The sequence below is a fragment of the Mastacembelus armatus genome, chromosome 11 (genome assembly GCF_900324485.2).
Source record: "Mastacembelus armatus chromosome 11, fMasArm1.2, whole genome shotgun sequence".
In the NCBI taxonomy this organism is placed as follows: Eukaryota; Metazoa; Chordata; class Actinopteri; order Synbranchiformes; family Mastacembelidae; genus Mastacembelus; species Mastacembelus armatus.
The window spans coordinates 14,981,822-15,002,387 of NC_046643.1; the positions used below are offsets into that span (position 1 = coordinate 14,981,822).

A 20,566-nucleotide genomic window follows, 5' to 3' on the forward strand; every position below is an offset into this window, starting at 1 on the left:
AACTGTGTGAGCATGACATGACTTTTTTTTTTTTTTTATTAAAACAAAGAAAGTGATCCTTTAATCACAAGATCAAGCTGCACCAAAAGAACAGTGATAAATATATTTACTGTAACCAAAACATTTGTTCATAATCCTTACAGTATGAGAGGTTTGGCGATAAGGTAAGCAGGCATTTTTCATCAGCGTCAACAACAAAACAATTTGTTAGTTTTACACTTAAGCAACAAAACATAGGTAATGGCTAAACCTGGTCTACTCAGCTATGGATCACATGTTAGAAAAGCAACGTTTCTGTGTTCAGCTACAACTCTTACATTTACATATCCAGGCTGTTAGTATCCCACTTGGCACACAGCAAGTCTTTATATAAAAGTCATTTTCCCTGCATTCACCGACACTTGGCACAGCTGCACTTTCATACAGCTTCAAGATCTTATTTTTTCACATCTCACACCAGCTTTTTGTTTCCTGAATCAACACTCATATGTTGACCCAAAGTTTGGCAATATAGCTAACTTGTCCTATACACATTTTAAAATTAGACAACCCCACTTCTATCTCATGCACATGCCCTGAAATTTCAATCCCCCTGTCCCATCAAATTCTAATCATTTGGGGGATAAAAAACTGGTCCTCTACTGAGCTGAAAAGTCCCTTCTCCTCCTCCACTTCTTACCCTCCCAGGCCCCCACGTCCCCCTCTATCGAGGTGCGGTGAACGCCCCCTGGGCAGCGTTGGCTGCAGCCTGGCGTACAGCCTGATTGGACATGACTCCAGTGGCGAACTCAGCCTGTGCCTTCTGGAAGCTGGCATCAGTCTGCCTGTACAGACTGTGGATCTGGAAAGGGGAAGAGCAGAACATGCTGACATCCAATCCATGCAGCAATCCATCATCATATCATGTACATTGTGAGGGTGAAACTGATACACAGAACCTGATACCATGGCTATTCTTTGAACTGTTTATCTACTGAGTCTTTCATGGTTGGTGGACCACCTGGGCACAGCAGATGTGAGTACTTGCACAGAGCAGTTAGTTATTATTCCCTATTCATTTTAGCCTTATTTTACCCAGTGCATCTTTTCCTAGATTTTCAAAACAAATTAACAATGAGTAAGTGATCAGATTCTTAGAGCATCCTGATTGTGTTCTCCATGTAAACATTATTTCAGGCTTTTTCATATTAAATTTAAATATCTTATGCCAAATAATAATACAAGCAAGATGCTAATATAGACACTATATACTATATATTTTCCTATTATGGTTATGTTCTATTTTTATTGTACTGAATATTTTTGGTAATTAGGCCGTATGACAGTGTGACGGACAATAAATGCAACCTTAATTTGTGTCACTAGCTGTGAAATTTCCCTGCATGTAACAAACTTTTTCACCTTCTTCAGCATGATAACTCCCATGGCGGCCTGGGCAGTAAAGAGTATAGCACTGATCATCATGATCGCACCGACGAGGACGCTTGTCTTCAGTGCAGCCAGGCTCACAATCCACCCACTGAGGGAAAGAGACAGAAATGTAATAAAAAGAAGAAGATTTAAAAGGTGAGGGGAGTAAATTAATAGCCTCATTTACACCTGGAAGTAAAATGAAATCCTAGAATGAATAAGTTATCCACACATTGACATTTACACCTGATATTAATTATACACTCATCCTTTCTCTTTAAGCATTGCTAGCTCAAAGTTAAGCAGAATTAACAATATTAGCTGACTGATGAAGGAGAAAATTTCACTGTCATACTGAAGTTAAGCTGACTTTCCACCTGTAGTCTGAAGAAGATAGGCTGACTTTCCACCTGTAGTCTGAAATCTGATCATTGATCATCTGATTGACATTAGATTTTTTTTTAACCAGATAGACAGTGAGATATAGAGACATGCATCAATCAGATCAGATGTATTAGTCATACCTGAAGCCCCATCCAGGGATACCAATGGTCATGATGACATAGACGGCCACTTGGGCAAAGAAAATGAAGAAGAAGACAAAGAAGTTGAAGGAGCTGTCACTCCTGGAGAAGAGAAGAAAAAAAATGAGCAAAATTAAGAAACAAGCCACATCTATTTACAGCTGGCAACAGAGTTGTGTGATGTTGCTTAAGCACATTTAAAACAAAGAATAATTATGGTATAATGTGTCATTTTCCATCAATTGCAAAACAAAAATGAACAGGAGATTAAGCCAAATACGCACATGGTCCTGAGAAGACTTTTAATCAGATCATTTAAGAGAAAACATCTGTGGGAGTGTATCATGAGTTTGCAAGCAAAGTCAGAAGAATGCCGACAAATTTAAAACAAAGGGTGCTGTCATGAAATCCTTTCTGTTGTTTTATACAAAGCAACAGTGTTTGCTCTCGGTCTGTTTGCTTCCCTTTACATGCTTCCTGTGCTTATTTACTCAGTTCCACTTCCACTGCTTTCTCTCAGATGTAGTTCCCATTAAAGCATCATACAGTGTTACTGGTTGTCTTTGGCCATGAAGTGAATAACACATAGCCAGGTTCAGTTTTTATACTTCTAATACTATTCTGGGTCACCAGCTCTTTGGCATCTCCACATTTCTATGTGGTTTAGACCTTTTTCTGGCTGAAGCAAGTGAATGAATGCCTGTGCAGGTCTGAGGTGACATGACAATGACACGACTTGACCCAGGTCAAAATATAGACAAAACCACAACAAGTGAAGAAAAAAAGTTGCAGATTTCCCGAAAACATTTTCATCAAAATGGTGGCACACACCGGAAGGCTTTGTACATAGGTCGGTACCAACAGACGAAGGAGCAGGGGGTGAAGAGGAGGGCCCAGAGGATGGCGAGGCCCAGTCCAACACCACCAGAAGAGTCCACACAGAACATGGCCAGGGAGGAGATGAGGTTTAAGAGCAGTGAGAAAGTGGAGACTGGACATGGATAAAGAGAGACAAAAGATGACAGCATACAGACAAGTGAACAAGGTAGTCTGAATTACAAGATCAGTTTTTTGGGGCTTTATTTCAGGGCTGTGGACTAAAACACAAACCCAAGCCATTCTTTTATCCCTCTGAGAAAAATACACTTTTTCAGAATTGTAGCTGATGCAATATGGTGCTAACTTTAAGTACTGCTCTTTGCCTATTGCTGGCTTTAGTATTGGCTCCTCTTGTTGTCCCTCCAGACTAAAGAAGGCTTTGTCTTAGGACATGCCTGAAGATCTTCAGCCAGAACAATCATCACAGTTTGAAGCATTTTTATAAACTGTTTTTTTTTTTTTGTCAGTAGTTTCTCTTATTTTAATCCTCTGTTGGTTGCATTGCAGTTAAGGGTTTTTAATGTTTAAACCAATGTATGAACATATATATACAATAACTATTCAATGTATATTGCATTAATAACTTTCTACAGCTTTATAGGGTAGAGGTTCCCATAGACTAGCAACAGGTCCTAGACCTTTTGCCATGATCCAGCAAAAAAGAAAAATATTATTGCTATTTCTGCAGTTATTATCTAAATAGATCATAAGTAGCTGCTTTAGCTTGTTCCTGCTAGGTGATCTACAGTAACAGTGAAGTGCTAGAGTCTTTGTGCAAACATTCAAGCTCATACTCTAGACAGCACAGTAGAGGTCACAGAGGCATTAGTCTGCTCTGGGTTTAGCTTCTTAATACATTTTCTTAGCTCTTGCTGTCTTTCACTAATAGGTCTACAGGATCACCAGTGGAGATTTTACAGTCAATGTAATTTCACTCCAATCACATCACACCACCCAAACTCCTAACAAGCAACAACATTAACATAGTAATGATGGGAATTTACACAGATCTGCAACAGACTAACTCACAAATCCAGAAGTAGTACATGATGGTCACAGTTCGCTGGAAACGCTGGCTGATCTCCACATAGATGTCCTGGTAAAAACAAGGGCCCACGGGGCAGAATGAAGGCAGTGGGGGCCAGTTATTCTGACGGGCTGAAGAAAAGTATAGGGGGCGGGGGGCAATCAAACAGAGTGGGTTACATCTGTAGGTTTGTAAAAGTAATTCCATTTACAGCAGAAAGTATTCATTGTAGACTATCAGGTTTAGAGAACCAAAGGTTAGGTGCAGTGGGTTTTCAATTATACATTCTTAATATTTCATCGTTTCCTTTTAAGAAAAATGTTTTAGACTCAGAATCTAACTTTTGCCCATCCCCTCATTGTGCTCCTCTCTTACAGGCTCCAGGTCCAAGGCTGTGTGACTGAAGCTCCCGCTCTCTCCTCTCCAGCTCCTGGGCTTTCTTCTCCAGCTCCTCCTGTTTCCTAAGGAGCTCAGCTGTGGTAGCATTCACTGCAGTCTGACACGGTAAGACACAAGGGAAATAATAGATCATACCTGCATGTCAAATTTCAGACAGATTGGCTGCATCTGTGTCCTAAATAATGAGAAGGATAATGTCAAATGTCAGGTATCATAGGAGTCATAGGGGAAATAAATCTCAATTGTTTTCTAGTATGTGTAGCTAAAGGTCTGAATGTAGGCACTGTGGTTAATTTTAAATATGGATTTGGTTTCAGTGTACTGTTTAGGTAGGTCTGCCCATAACTGTGGTCTGAGCCATGAAATGCCTGTCTTGATAAATCACTTAAATGAAGTGTTGTTCTGCAGATGATTGGTTTGGGATTTGGTTTTGAGGATTCAGCACACAGCTGTACACAATCAAAGTGAGTGGGTTGATTCATTATAATGTCTATAAAATCATTCCCCATGACACTGAAGGACAGACTCTGTGCTCTGCAGACATCTCTGATTTTGAATATCAAATAATAGCGTGAGTACAACCCTCATGTTGTGCACCTAACTGCCACTGAATTGCCTACTTTTAAGATCAGATTGTGAACCCAATTCTGAAGTGATGCAATAAATGTCTTTTCATTGCTGTTTGTCTACCTGGGAGTTATAGGAGCCATAGTTGCGAGGCTCAGTGGGTGTTGTCCTGCTGGGTGGGGTCTGTGCAGGTGCAGATTGGGCAGAGGGTGAAGTGGCATCATATGGCGGTGCAGGCTGGAAGTATATTTGGTAAAAAAAAACAAAAACAAACAAAGATCAGTTTATCAGTTTTTGTGGCACATATTCTGTGCAACCAAAAGTCAAACAATAAACTTGAGCTCCATCGACTGATTATTTTAATCAACAATTAATCTGTTATTTCTTTTTAATACTTTATTTTTTACTGCAGCATGTGCTAATACCAAAAGCTGAGAGGATTTACACGTGGTCCCACGCGGTTTCCTATCAACACATCCATAACTTAAACCCAAGCTGTTTCCTAGCAACACATCCATAACTCAGACCCAAGATGTTTCCTAGCAACAAATCCATAACTTAGACCCAGGCTGTTTCCTAGCAACAGAAACATTAAACTCTATAACAAGCACATGAGGTCTATATTACATAGAAATGTGTACATTTCTGCCTCAGTGAAATTAGCCATTTTAAGACACAGAAAACTCCTTAATGAAGCACATTTGTGTACTGTACAATCCTCACAGTTAGAAAACCAAAAGTAGGTAACTGGCCTAGAAACACTGACAGTTTATTACATGGGTGGATGATAGCGAAGCTCTAAAGCTTGTTTTACACCACTGAAGCGCAATGTTTTAAACCAGTGTGTCTGGACTTGTGTCAAATGACCAAAACCACAAAACAGATGTCTAATGCTCCAAACACCACTGGCTCATCAGAATGAGCTTTATTTAGGCAGTTATTAAAGTTTTGGAATGGAAAGGAGTATAATTGAGAATTATATCAGAGAACATTTCCACCCAGTACCAAATAATCATGTGACAAATGAGAGTAAAACTGCTGGTTTTGGGCTTCAGCCCCATTTTAATTGCTGCTACCGGCCACCAGATGGCACTGTGCTTGTTTTGTTTGAAACAGCAAAGCTTCAAATCTTTTGTCAGTATGAAATAAAAAGAAAGCCACAAAGCTTCATATTGCTTTATCAGACTATCACCAGGCATTATAAAACAACGGGCACCAGGCAACAATACATAAAAGCCTCCATACCTCTCCTCCCATCCACAACTTATGTTATTTATTTTACAGCATTACATCACAGCAGTCTGCAGTCATTTCTGGAGGCAGACTGACAAATCTGAAAAGCAGAAAAGCTACGAACATGCATAACATGCATTGGACAGTATGTTCAGTGTGCATTTTATAGTAGAGGTTAGAGAGAACATTTAATGTTCCTAACAGGAAATGTTTCTCACAGACAGCAGTCAGCAATACTAATATAGATTACAGTGAGAAACACAAATAAAAAAACTAATCTTTTTACACGTTCTGTACAACAAATATTATCTCACACATAAGGAAGAAATACTGCTCACCCCAGCTGTGTTATCAAATGGGTTGTAAAGGTCCAGTGTGGCATATCCTGTGTTGCTGCTGTGTTGAGTCACTGCAGGGTCCTACAGCAAATAAATCAGACAAATAAAAGGTTATTCACTTAACTCAATGACAAGTTTGACTTAACCTGCTGGAAGATTATCATTTATTTAACCAAACCGAGAATATGCTAATAGGAGCTACAAGTTAGATGAGGGAGGCCAGGCAGGCCCAGAAAAAGCTACACACATCACAAGAGCACCAAACACGCCTATTATTACACAGGGTGTCCAACATCAGTGACTTTCATCCATCATGGCATCAGATAAGTATTAGCTTTTATTTCATACCACCCACCTGGAAAGGGTTGCTGTCGTCCATCGGCTCTGGAAAGCTTGTGTATTTTGACATGGCAGAAAAACAGAGCTAATGTCTTGTAGCCACCACTTGCTGCTGACGTTAGTGAGGCCTTTCTGGAAGATTAAAATGCGGAGTTTGTTCCTCTTCCGAAAGAAAAGGGCGGTCCACCCCGTCAACCAGCTAACTACCCATCCCTTCACTGGTGGACATGTCTCGGCAGCTTCAGTCACAGCTAAAAACGACTTAACGTAGCTGACAGGTTAACGGTTGTTTCCCACCAGGGTGTTTTCCTCTTCCTCCCGGGCTGTCAGGAAGTGGTTTGCAGATTTTATATTGCCAGAGAGCAAATGAAATCCGTGTTCTTGCCGCAGGAATACAACAGAGGTAGAGGACGTAAGCAGGCGAAGAAGACTGGGTCATATGACTGCTGCTGCGGCAGAGAATCACGTGGGAATGGACGGGGGCGTGGTCAAGTGCCATTTTATTAATTTAGCTTCTTTGGCCTCACAATTATTCTTTATATTTTTCCTTATTCGTCAGTTCTCTGAATCGCAATGATTGTCCCTCTTGTTATTTCTGACATGCATTTTAAATTGAATTAATTTATTGACAAAAAAATCCTAACTAGTGGACTCAAACTAAAGTCTAAATGTAAACCAAATCTGGCATCATGTTTTTGCTGTAGGCTCAAGACAATATATATTTTAGTTCTTTATTCAGTCACACACAAGACAATCGTCACAATAACGACAGACAGTCCTCAGTCCATTGTGACTGAAAAGGCAAAAGCTTATTAATGCTAACAAGCTTCAACACTACTTTTCACAAAGCAGGAAAATATTAATGAAAACTTCAGTTTAGCACTATTCCATAATATAACCCCAGCAAAAGAAATACATCTCCTTTTGATCCCCTTTTTAGCTTTTTGTAAAATTAATTTACATATTTATCTCTCAAATTAGATTTACTCTTAGTAATTAAAAAGAACTTCTGGACACAATCTAGAAGTGATTTTGTTTTTGCTTAGCCTTTTCCTGGCTCTGTCTTCATGGACTGTTCTTTTTATATTATTCCTCCAGTAGATGTCACTCTTGTGCCTTAAAGTAATTTTCACTTCGAAACCAACTTTCAGATGAAAGTGATTGGACAAAACTGATAGTAGCAAAATACAAAAGCTAAGGTAAATGGTAATGCAATAGAAACCTATTGCTGTAAGTAAAAGTGAGTTTGCTAGAGGTAATATTGTGGGATGCCTATTTGTCTCATTTATTCCCAATTTATCCACATGCATTTTTAAAGTAACCCTTTATGGAGTTTTCATTCAACATATCATATACGTCCCTGCAGTCACGTGCTGAGCAGCAGCAGGAAGGATTACACCTGTAGCTCCATTTGTTTATACATGACCATATACATTTACATCTCATGGCCTAATTTCCTTCTACAAACCTGGTCTCTTTTTATTCTCCTACAAGTCATGTGGTTGAGGGTAGTCATATGATTTTGTTAAAAACACAAACACAGTTTTCTCATACACACATGCAGTACACACAGAAACCTGTTAATGCACATATTGTACAGTTACATTCTTCATCACTCATGATACCCAAAATAAGGGAATCAAATTTTCTTTAATTTACATGTAGCTTTAATTGACTGACATGTCACATATCAACATTTGTAGTTTTTATCAGTTGTATAACACTGCAGATTAACAAAACATAAGACATACAGACTATAGATATCTGGATATTACTACCATTGAAGTGTCATTTAAAGATCAATGCAAACACTGAGATGTTTTTTTTAGGGAGAACCATGAGGAGGAAACAGAGCCCAGTGGTCATTTTGACAGCCTGAAGAGATCACTTTATTAATGATGAAAGTGTCTTTTAGCTGTTGCAACTGAATGTGTGTGTCAGCACTAGTGTGTCTGCTTGGACCTGCTTGCAGGTTTTGCTTTGTTTCTTTTTAAACCACCATTTAGTTGCACCTCTGTTTGTCAGCTGACTCCTGTGACTCATCATTTCCTCTCATGGGACTTGTCTCGACTGGTCCAGATGGCCCCAATTCAAATGCTGTATGAACTCGGGCGCCTCCCGGTTCTAAAACCACATCATTCCTCAGCCAATCGAGCAATGCAAGGCTCCATGACATCACTGCCTGAGGAATGAACTGGCATAACATTTGTGTGTGGAAAGTGCCCCGGCTAACAAGAAGAGACTGGGTTGGTTAGACTGCTCATATGAGACTGACAACCATTAGTTAAAGGGGTCATTTAGGCTAAATCATGCATTGTGTGTGTGTGTGTGTGTGTGTGTGTGTGTGTGTGTGTGTGTGTGTGTGTGTGTGTGTGTGTGTGTGTGTGTGTGTGTGTGTGTGTGTGTGTGTGTGTGTAAAATGCCTTTTCTGTTATGGCTTAAATATTGAGAAACTTTCTCTCCAGAGTGCAGTTAAATGTCTGTGGTTTGGATGATTCCTACCACAATAACATGAGGCCATTGAAAAACTAAATACTTTATGCATAGTGAGACATAAAAGCATAAGTATGATGGCTGAAGTTGTGTAAGCCATGGTCACACATATCTATTTCACTCGCCTTCATTCATGCAGACACAAATCAGTGGTGGAAAGTAACTAAGTACATTTACTCAAGTCCTTTAGTTAAAAATGCATACTTTTACTTTATGCCACTCATTTACCAATTTTTAAAGTACACATATTGAGCCTTTTACTGCTACATTTATTTGACAGCTGTTACAAATCATCAATTAAGCATATAAATATATACATGTAAAAACAGTTTATGGGTTTATAAAATACAGTGCATTATTAATTATTAAACTAGTCTCAACCTTTCTGACTCGTGTCTTCTTTCTTTCTAAAAGGCAGTGTCAGTTTGGGGCTCATTGTTATGTTTAATGTTGTTGTTATGTAGAATTTCCAGTAAAGAGACGGCACCTCTCTAAACCCATTTAAATAACTGATGTCAAATATAAAGTAGTTAAAACTAGTTTCATCTTTATCAGCTATAATTGCACATTGCTGTTTAGGTCAACAATATATAACATAATAATATACCAGCCAAACAGGCTTTTTTACTTCTATACTTTAAGTATATTATTTAGGGAATACTTCTGTAAAGTGGAGGGTGTGAATCTTTTACTTGTAATGGAGCATTTTTACCTTCTTGTATTAGTACTTTCTATGTAAGTAAAAAAAAAAATCTAAGTACTCCCTGCACCACTGATGCAGACATATGCACATTTACGCACTGAGGTTTTTGAGAACATTCATCCTGGAGGAGGCCCAGTCCTCCCACTGCTTGCTCAGCACCTTGTGTATAAACTGGGAAGCACTTCAGAGGTGTGCTTGTCTGCACACTGCTTGAAAACCTGGAAAAAACAACACTATTTGTGAACTGGAGCCATACTCTCCTCAGAGAGGGCCTGATGATCCATTTTTCACAGCGAGGTGAAGTCTACCCGAAGACTGAAGCACTGTGATGAGTTTTTAGTGTAGTAAAGAATAGACTTTAGGGACTCAGTGATCGATCAAGTTCAGTTGACGGTGCTGTCTCCTCACATTTCAAGTTGGTTTGTATGTTTTTGATTTTCAACTGTTGCTTCTGAAAGGGAACAGATGGAAATCTCCCTCAAGAGTGTAAGAGGAAGCCATTCACTTTGTACCTAGGTGCAAAGCCCAAGCAATAGGGTGGGGGAATTTTTATTGAGATCATTCTTTAAGTAGGTACAGCTGGGAATGGGAGCATAGCAAGTAAAGCCTTCTGCTGATGGTATGAAATAATTTCTCCATGTCTGCCTTCTCTCTTTCCTTTGCTCATTTGTCTTTTAATTGTCTTTGATACACTGAGTTTATGTTGCTGTGAGCTGTGATGATAGAGAGCACAGAGAGGACATGGTAATAGATTGCAAATGGAAAGATGGAGGTGTAAAGGGTGTGGAATAATCAGGAGAGTATGAATGGCAGAGAGTGATGTAAAGTGATATGCAGATGGACGACATGTGAATGGGTGGAGCAGGGAGGAGGCAATGTACAGAAAAACCGTCATTAAACTGCACATTTTTATAAAAGTTTATTCACATCTCGAAAAAGGAATTAGACACAGTAACAAAGCTTTTTTTAAAAAAGAAATGTTTCACATTTCTATATCAAACTGCAACTACACAGCAAACTGCTTGAGTTCAGATCTAAACATCTGACTAACTGGGAGGAGAAAACAAGGCAAGTAAATGAAAACCATGTATAAGGCTCCAAACAAGAGGATTGTATGACAGGCTTGAAAAAAATCCTTATTCCCTTTCATAAACTCTGGTGCAGACAACATCCCCAGCAGTCATTGTCTGGAAGAAAAAAAAAACAACAGGAAAGAGATTTAACTGGTACCCTATTTCAATAAGGGTTAGTTTAGAAATAATTTAATAATCACTCAATAAACAGACATGGTTGGGTTGCCAGGTTGTGAAAAATCCACTTTAACATGACACTTGTTTTGTTTTGGTTTTGATACTTGACTTCTCATCCAGCGTCACCATGAGGTTGACCTTTGTGGTTTTGAAAAAAATGTTATAATGCTCCATTCACGCACTCACAGCAGAATGGGCAAGATTACACATTTGTCTCACTGGGTGTGCTCTAGCATTCTCAGAGATGGTTACCACAACTCCTGACCTTCACAGGATCATTGAAGTAGCCCAGTTGTCTACTTTTGCAGTGTTGCTCATTTCAAAACACTTTTAAACAATTGAAACCAGATGCAAACAGTGTGTGAGAGAGTGAGTACTGACACTAGGCAGCTATCTTAGTTTTTCTGCCTTGTTTAATCTGATGCATTACCAGTATCAGTTCTCCATTGTTGGTCAGCTCTCTGGTCCACGCTGTCTTGGGTCCATCACCTTTCTGTAAAGTCTGTTCACAGCTGATCTTGCTGTCGGTTTCCCATTTTGGAAAACTCTGCAGGGATTCATTAGGGAGGATTGTTAATAATGACACAATTTAAGTGTTTCTGAATAGCTCACTGTGTGGATCAGTGCTCGTCACATTTTTATGCCCTCTTAGGGACTAGGTCCTTTTTTTTTTTCACTCAGCATAAAGAAATGAAGAATAGATCCATTATCACAGGACTGACTCTGAACTGACTCTTGCACTCAAATCATTTCCATATGTTCCTTCAGTGCTGAACTGACAGGCTCTGCTCTCCTTGGCCAAATGCTGGTATTCATGTATTGACATTATTCAGGAATGTTTCATGGAAAGTAAAAGGATGTGTACCGTGCAGGGGCGTCCATCCACTGTGGTCTCATTGAATGACTGACCCACGGTGAAGGAGACATGGGTGGTGCGGACGCTGGTGGATGTCTTTATGGACAGGCTGTCTCCCTGCTGGGCGATTTCGACTGCCGGGCTGGAGGCCGCTGTCACTGCAATCTTTCTCAGGAACACATTCACACCTGAACACGCACAAACAGAGGAGATGTCAAACTGGCAACAGCGGGGAAAGCATCACCTGGGTTGGTTTGTGATCACTGGAAAGAATCAGAGCCTGACTGATATTGGTTTTTGTGGGCTTATGCAGATACCGATATTATGAAGTAAAAAAAAATCCGATATCGATATATTGGCCGATATTATTTGTGTATATTATAGTACAGTACCAGTCAAACGTTTGGATACACTTGCACAGGCAATGGCATTTCAATTCCTGTGTCCAAACTTTTGACTGGTACTGTATATAGAATAGAGTATACATAAACAGAATATATATATACATAAACACATTAAAAAATGTTAATATTGGCAGCATATCTGCAGCATATTCACAGATACCGATATATCTGCGATAGGCTCATATCGGCCGATAAAATTGGCAAAACGATATATCGGTCGGGCTCTAGAAAGAATATAATCACTTGTGAATAAAGGAGTATATCTGTGGTTTTGAAGGTTACAGCCAAAGTTTGTACAGCCTTTCCAACACAATAAACAACCAAATTCAAGTAATCCTTTCATATTCTCCATGCTTGCTCACATATGTCTTTCCCTACAACAAAGGTTATGAATGCAATGCCTTTTTTGGCAGCCTAACCCTGTGGTGATGCATTTCAACACAGTAACAACATGACTTTATTGACCAAAAAAAAAGGTAATAAAAGGTTTGTTGTGATTAATTTCAGAACCTTTGGCATGCTAATAGACAGATGTACATAATGGGTATGGTCCTTTAAAACATTATTACTGTGACCCTGTTAAAGCCATATTTCACTAAAAGAACTGAACAGTACATTCCTGATTATCAGAGGTCCAGACTCAAAGACCACCAGAGCTACAACATCTAAAAAACACATAATAAAACCTTGAATTAAAATTGAGTGGTTATCCATGCAACAGTTGGACATTGAATATAACTGCTTTACAAAAGCCACAAATTGAACATGCACACAGACACAGAGGTCTATGGATCAGAGAGGCCCCTGGCAGTGAAGGAAAGTCGGTCTCACAGCAGCCTAGCTGTTGGGGCCCATGTCAAGGCTTAGTTCCGTTTACACTGGATATAATTACAACCGCATGAGAAGGACCTTGCTTCAGATGAGTCTAATCTAACATTCCTCCAAGTTGTTTGTCTTCTAGGTTTTTTAATGGATGCCAGTGGTTGGCCCTCATCTGACCTCTTTTTGCTGTTCTACCCAAAGAGGACTTAAAACTGGGACCTGTACAGCCCAGTAGCTCAACAGGTCCGATAGTCTTAGGAATATATAACAGGACCTGAGCAAGACATTTTAACCACGGAGACACTCTGGTTCTCCAGTCAAGAGGATATTTCAGCAGATAATGGCACTGACGGAATGATCGACAGATCTTTAAAAGGAAGATGCATAATTTTGCTTCATTTGTATTCTTTTAATATTTGATGATAAACCAAGAAACACTTTGCACCCTGATCCAAACTTTGAGGACACTTTACTGCGTGTCTATAAAACAAGATGCAACCCTGCCTTGTGTTAGAAAAATTTCCAGGTCAGATAAGCTGATTCATTTTTCATGTTCAGAAACCAAATCAAACGTATGATCTACCTGGTGTGTAGACTAGTGTGTATTTAAAATGTTCCAAATGCGTCCTGCTCACCAAGCGCTCTTAAAAGTTCCTCGAAATGTTCCGAAGATTTCATTTTCCATTTTCCTGAGAAATCTGCGACTTTCTTTTCCATTTCGATGCAAGCAGTCTTACAAGTATTTTTCTGTTCGCAGACTCCCCCGGTCCCCTGGTCGATGTCAGTCTGTCCCCCTCCGTTCACCGGTTTGCAACGCCGTCAGCTCTGTCTGCATCTGCGCCTCCATTCATTGGCTGACACTCGCCCGCATGTGGTGCCGGTCCAATACACAGGCTGATGGCAAGGAGGGACTTTCCCCCCGACTCTAACTGTACCCTCCGCCTCTGTCAGTGTGGTGAAAGATTTGAATCCGATCTGGAAAATGCACTTCCAGTAAATCCTCTGATGTTGATGAGCAGCCACCTCGGTACCACTAAGGAAAAGTGTTTACTGTTTTAAATACTGAAATACCTTACTTAAGTAAAAGTCTAAATACCACAGGGTAAGAATACTCTAAGTAAAAGTCATAGTACAAAGGTTTTAGCAGCCAAGTACTAAAAGTAAAGGTTTTCAATGCCCCACTCACATTAGTGTGGGACTAATGAAGGAGCATCTGGAGGCATCCAGCCATTTGTACTGTTTCTCTATAAGCTGAATTATGTTGAATGCAGTTTGTTAAAACAGACTGATCCAAAGCTCCTCTACTCCTTTAAATTGCAAAAAAATTAAATTTTCATTGAAGTTGAAATTGTAACAAGAAAATGGCATAATCTGATTTGTATCTCCTGTTATGGTACAGTCCATTCTGCAGACAATGATTAAAACATTAATCAAACAAACAAGAAACTCACCATAAATAAATTCAGATGGACTATACAAAAAAACTTCAGTCATGTGTCTGTACACACAAAGTAAGATCTTACAGGAAGCAATAGTGAAACTATAAAAACAGCCCTGGCTAAAACACAACAAATTCAGAAGCAGATGATACTATTCAAAAGCAGTAAAGTAAGTAAGTTACTAACCTGACAGTAAACTAATAGTTAACCTAGAGGTTCCTATAAGTTAGCTAGCTGGATTTACTAGGAGACTGAAGAAAAAAAATGTACCCTTAGGAAAGTTAAAGTAAATTATTAAATGTTTGCCTGTTTGATTTTTGCACCCAAAGTGTTGGCAGAGTCTTTGAATGCAAACTTCTTTTCTTTCTTCCTTCACACACACACACACACATACACACACACACACACACATACATATGCACATGCTCGCCAACTGCCAAGAATCTTTCATCTGGTCTGGATCAGAAGGGATGCCTCAGGATACATGATGAAATGCATTCATCCAAAAACAGGAGTCCTGGTGTTTTCTGTGCAGGTTGTCTCAGGATTCCTCCCTGTGGCACCGTGCAGATACGGCACCCTATAGAGTTACAGCAACATGGGAATTAACCTCATCAGCTATTTTATGCAGAGAAAGGACATATAAAAGCACGTTTGAATGCAAATTAGACAGAACATTTGGGCTAGCATTCACCGCTGGCTGACCTCAAACTGAGACAAGCAGCGAACAATTACAGCTCAGGGATAAGAAGAAGAAGAGAATAGTCCTGATGAAAGACTAACACTGGAAACACTGTCCCTATTGATATGACAAGGGATGCAGTTTCAAAAATCTGTGATTACCCTCAAAGCTACAGGATTTCTCTTTATATAGACTGATAACTGCTGTTTGACTCTTTGTGCCAAAGAGACTCACTCATGTCTTTCTTTTCTTTGAGTCACTCATTCACATACAGTACTGTGCAAACTTTTAGGCACTTTAGATGTTTAGATTCTTGTCCATCATGCAATGCCACAGAGAGGCGTCTGACCAGTCCCAGATTCATTCTTCTTAAGGACAATGAGCCCAAACATAAAGCCAGACAGAATGGATGCTTTTATAAAGGCAAACAATCTACTTGGATTTTCAGATTTCAGATTTCCTCCATTTATGCACTTCCTCTGAAGTGAAGTATATTTGAAATCAGTGTTATACAGTACTGTATGCTTTTTTTTATTCATCTGTGTATTTATTTGAGACGTTAAGTCGTTGATTTCCAAAGGTTGAATGAAGCGTCACCTAGCGTTGATTCACAGACAACCTTTATTAGATGCCGTACACCAGGGCTTCTGACCAGTTCAAAGAGTAGTAAACACCAGGCTTTGTGCTGCTTTTCGATGAGTGGGAGAGAAAAAAAACTTAAATAAAGCAAAAATAAAATGTATATGAGCAAAACATGACTATTTAATCAGAAAATGAATTTTAAAAAAAAGCGAAAATGCAACAGATACGCTATTGAATATTTTCTGTAGTTATGCAGGCTACTATTTTATTGTTTATTTCCAAAATGACATATCACATTTTATTAAGGCAGCCATTTTACAATACAGTAAGAACAAAAGATTATTAAGACAATATCAGTGTACTGTGTTGCGTCGATTTATGCAGGAAGTCTTGCGCCGGGAACCTTTTGCCGTTTGGTGTTTCCGGACGACTACCATTTGAGAAAGCACCGGCATCATGTCGAGGCACCTTCGCTTCATCGCTCGGACGGTGATGGTCAGAGACGGAAATATCGATGCGGCTTATAAGACTTTAAACAAGTGAGATTTGGGGTGTTTAAGATAAGATGTAACATAAGACGTTCAATGTTGTTGTTATCCGGGCGATAACAGGCTAACGTTAGCTAAGTGACCGTTAGCCTTCCGATCAATGTCAGAGCTGGTGGTTCAGCTACACGGTGACTAAACTCGGATTAATTGTGATATTCTGGTTATTTTTGCGGGTATCTTTATGTATTTGCGATGCAAATGTAGATAAATATACCGTCGATGGTATATTAAAATGGTTTAAAATGTTCAGGAACATCAACATGAGCTACTAAACACGGTCATAGCAGTTGTCATTTATTGAAAGAACTTTATCAGTTTTTAAGAAGTTAGGTGGTGTGAGCTATAATAGTTATAATAATTATTAATAATGTGTAGTCCGTTTCAGAGCTTTGAACTACTGAATCTATTTGATAATTTGTCTTTATATATAGGATTTATTTGCTAGTGTATTCGAAGGCATCTGAAAAAGGTGTTAAATTTAAAAGATGAAGGGAAACAATTAGGTTTTACTGTGCAGAACTATGGATTATAAAAGGGTTATACTAAAAGAACTTCAGGTCTACCATCATGTTTTATTCAAACCTCAGCTTAAGGTACAATTTCAAAATGTATAGGTTGAATAAAATTACACAGGATTGTAGGTGCATGTAGCCTCTTATTGCTTTGTGGGATTCAATTATTATATGTTGTTAAGCAAACACTTTTTGGACTAAAACATATTTTCAAATGTGAAAGAATCAATGTTTTTTTTCCCAGTGCATTTGTCATGAAATGTGTATATTGCCAGGATGTAAATGGTCTTATACTTGTAGAGCACCTTTCTACACTGAGGTGCATTCAAAGCTCTTTTATACTATTTGCCTATTCACCCATTGCACATAGTCACACACACTGATGGAACAGCACACAAGGACGCTTCGACATGTGGACTAGTGAAGCCAGGTATCGACCCACCAACACTTTGGCTCATGGCTGATCTGCTCTATCCCCCTGAGCCACAGCCAGTTTATTTAAAAGTTGTGTGTTGTTCTCTATTCTGCATCTGATTTTTGCTATGGGGAAAACGTGTCGGCTTGGTCAGCTGCAACAAACTTCAAACCTCTAATTTGGTACTTCCTGTTGAGTGCAGTCCCAGCTATAGCTATTCACACATTTTCTCTATGCACTACAGGGTCCTCACTCAGGATGGGGTCATTGAAACGGTGAAGCGCAAACGCTACTATGAGAAGCCCTGCCGGGAGCGGCAGCGGAAGAACTTTGAGAACTGTAGGCGAATCTACCACATGGAAATGGCCAGGAAAATGGCTTTCATTTCCAGGACAAACAGACAGGATCCCTGGCTTGGCTGCTAAATAGATGAAGTGTAGCAAAACAGAATATTATGAATTGACTGGATGAGATGGATCCTGCAAAGTGGAGGAAGAAAATTTCAACACAATATTACTGTCACATCTAAATGAACAATGGAATACTGAAAATACTGGCTTTCATGCTGTCCCACTGTCAAACATTTGCAGATGTTTTCTTTTTTTTTTTACAAAATTTCTGAGAAGAAAATCCTTTGTATTCCTTCTTGTTTATAGTGAGCAGGTGAATGATGCTTGGTTATCGCCATTTCTTATCAATCTTCTCAGACCATTTTGACAATGGAAAAGCTAATAAATGCAAGAAATGTTTTAAAATCTTAATTTGGCGAAGAAGGATTTTTTGCATTTAAACCTCTTTTTTAGACAAAGACTAATATATACTGTAATCATAAATGTGTATGTTGTACAGCAGAAGGTCATATGTTGCCCATGTATGTTGCCTTTCAAAGTAGTTTGAAGTGACCTTTTTTGAAAGAGGAAATTCAAACAGCTTGATAGTTTTGTGTGAATGGTGCCTCTGCTCAGCAGCAGTTTGATGTAAATGAATTCAAGGTCACTACAGCACAGTGTGGTGCTAATTTCCATTGATGGTGTCGGCCACATCCCACTGGCTCCCATTAGTGACTCACATCAGCCACGCACATCTGTCAGACCTCAGGCTTTTGCCACAGGGGTTCTTAATGCCCACACTTGCTTTTGCTACCCCCAGAGGGAAAGTTAAACATTAGCATCAGGCTCACTTATCTGTCAGGTTACCGGGTCATGTTGATATCCTGTCCTTTGGCTTCAGTCAGTGGGGTGGCAAGAACTGAGGAGAGCAGGACAACATATGACCTAAAGGCTCAATTTCCTTTTTCAAAGACCCACTTAGGGTACCTAGCTGTAGTATTTTTTGTGATAGTTTTTAATCTTGTGTGTTCAGGTTTCTCTGAAATCTCTCCCACTAGTGCAGTGTAGGTGAATAGTATAGAATTTGAAAAATTGCCTTCACAAGCCTCAACAGTGTTGGAAATGGAGCTATAGTTTCTGACAAAGAAATGGTAGCCAAGAAAACTCTTTCCTTTCACTTCCACTGTGTTATCATAGCAGAGACAAGTATCTTAAAATTGGACTGAAACTACCTGAATAGCTACAAACCACTAAAATGTATAAGTAATATAATTAACGATATATCTAATATATAACTGAACAACTAATATTTGAAATATATGACAAAGTAAAAGGTAATCTGATTGTTTCATGTATTTCAGTAGGGTTTTATGAAAAAAGGAGCATGTAGGGTTTTACTGGTTTAGTCCAGTTGCAAAGTCTACATAACAGATTCTGCAGTCAGTGTCAGTGTGCAGTGATATGATTGTGAAATGTGCAAATGTTTTTTTTGGCACTCTACCAGCATGCACACATACTCATACAGTGCTGCCTTCCTTACTGGCAAATATCAGCCACATGATAGGCGAAATAGAAAATGAAAAAAATAAAAAATAGAAAATGACTACTTGGATATCAATTTATTAAACCAGATGTTACACCTGGTTAGAACATGGACAACCTCTACAACCCCCATAAACATACCCTAAAGGTTGACACTGTGCATTAGTATAACATATTGGCTGCTTCCAATTTGGATCATACCAACAGCTAATAATCACTGATTACTGTTTGTAGCTATTCATAGCCAAGTTCCCACTTCAGAAGCTGTCCAGATGAGGACACATGCAGTTGAGCATCTGCATCTTTAAAATTACACAGTAGAACCACTGTCTTTCAGCTCTTTCTCACAGTTCACAGTTCAGCATCTGCCTGCACAGTTTTTCTGTCAGCTGATAGTGTGATAATGAGTCTTCAGGAACATGCATTACGTCTGTTTTCATAAGATACCAAGGCACCTCTGACAAAATTGACGCAAACACATAGCAAGAACATTACTAGTCTGCTGATTTACATGGATAACTATAATTTAGTTTCACTCCAGTTTTCAAAGGTGTTTGACTACCTTGTTAAAGCCAACACTAACTCTGTCCACACCCAGATCTGTGGTCACCAACTCTGTTTACTCTGAAATGATAATGATCAGCATTGTCATATTTATCAGAAACATCTACATTTTAGTTGTAATCAGCCTTTTTAGCCAGTCAAAAAATTACCACAATCTTCTGCAGGTAACGACATCCTATTTTTGCATGTGTTAAAAGCAGTGATTCACTCATCCAGCATATATCTTATATAACTGAATATATAACTGTGTGGCTGAATTATAAGCTTTGCATCTCTGGCACTAATATGCCTATGAGGTCATTCCTCATAATCTTCTGTCTCTCATTTACATTTACTTCAGTATGATTGCAAACACAAACAAAAGTTCCATTTGGTGCTGTTTGCTGAAGGTGCCACGCTGTATTTCCAGGCATTTACATTTTGATATTGCTATCATTTTATATTCTGTGCTATTTCTTATACTCTAGTAGTTTGAAGCCTCGCAGATGCTTGTGCATCTTGACTTATTTGTGTATGTGCCATTATCTAGTCATAAATTGATATTTAAAAATGAGAACAATTTATTTTAAACCTGACCTGAGGCTGCCAACTCAAGTAGTCCTCTTGACCCAGCCCAACCCAACAGGTGGGCTTTATATATACATATATAACTAATAACCTCTGCCCCAAAAGCCCTAGATTAACCCATGTCATTTGTGTAGATGGAATT

At 39.0% G+C, this 20,566-nt stretch overlaps 3 protein-coding genes across 3 annotated transcripts; 1 reads left to right on the forward strand and 2 right to left on the reverse strand.

The window, feature by feature from the left end:
• Positions 1 to 190: 190 nt before the first annotated feature.
• Positions 191 to 7,151, reverse strand: scamp3 (secretory carrier membrane protein 3). The gene is made up of 9 exons (XM_026300766.1): positions 6,733 to 7,151; positions 6,378 to 6,458; positions 4,930 to 5,043; positions 4,216 to 4,336; positions 3,843 to 3,971; positions 2,766 to 2,925; positions 1,935 to 2,036; positions 1,402 to 1,519; positions 191 to 841 (listed from the first exon to the last, which is right to left on the reverse strand). The coding sequence occupies exons 1-9, from the start codon at positions 6,784 to 6,786 to the stop codon at positions 704 to 706; spliced, it is 1,017 nt and encodes a 338-aa protein (XP_026156551.1). The 5' UTR covers positions 6,787 to 7,151; the 3' UTR covers positions 191 to 703.
• Positions 7,152 to 10,847: 3,696 nt separating this feature from the next.
• Positions 10,848 to 14,198, reverse strand: crabp2b (cellular retinoic acid binding protein 2, b). The gene is made up of 4 exons (XM_026300428.1): positions 13,880 to 14,198; positions 12,028 to 12,206; positions 11,593 to 11,709; positions 10,848 to 11,099 (listed from the first exon to the last, which is right to left on the reverse strand). The coding sequence occupies exons 1-4, from the start codon at positions 13,959 to 13,961 to the stop codon at positions 11,049 to 11,051; spliced, it is 429 nt and encodes a 142-aa protein (XP_026156213.1). The 5' UTR covers positions 13,962 to 14,198; the 3' UTR covers positions 10,848 to 11,048.
• A 2,152-nt stretch (positions 14,199 to 16,350) lies between these two features.
• mrps21 (mitochondrial ribosomal protein S21) lies at positions 16,351 to 18,829 on the forward strand. Its single transcript, XM_026301200.1, has 2 exons — positions 16,351 to 16,486; positions 17,667 to 18,829. Exons 1-2 carry the CDS (start codon positions 16,404 to 16,406, stop codon positions 17,845 to 17,847), a joined length of 264 nt encoding a protein of 87 aa, XP_026156985.1. The 5' UTR covers positions 16,351 to 16,403; the 3' UTR covers positions 17,848 to 18,829.
• Positions 18,830 to 20,566: the final 1,737 nt, after the last annotated feature.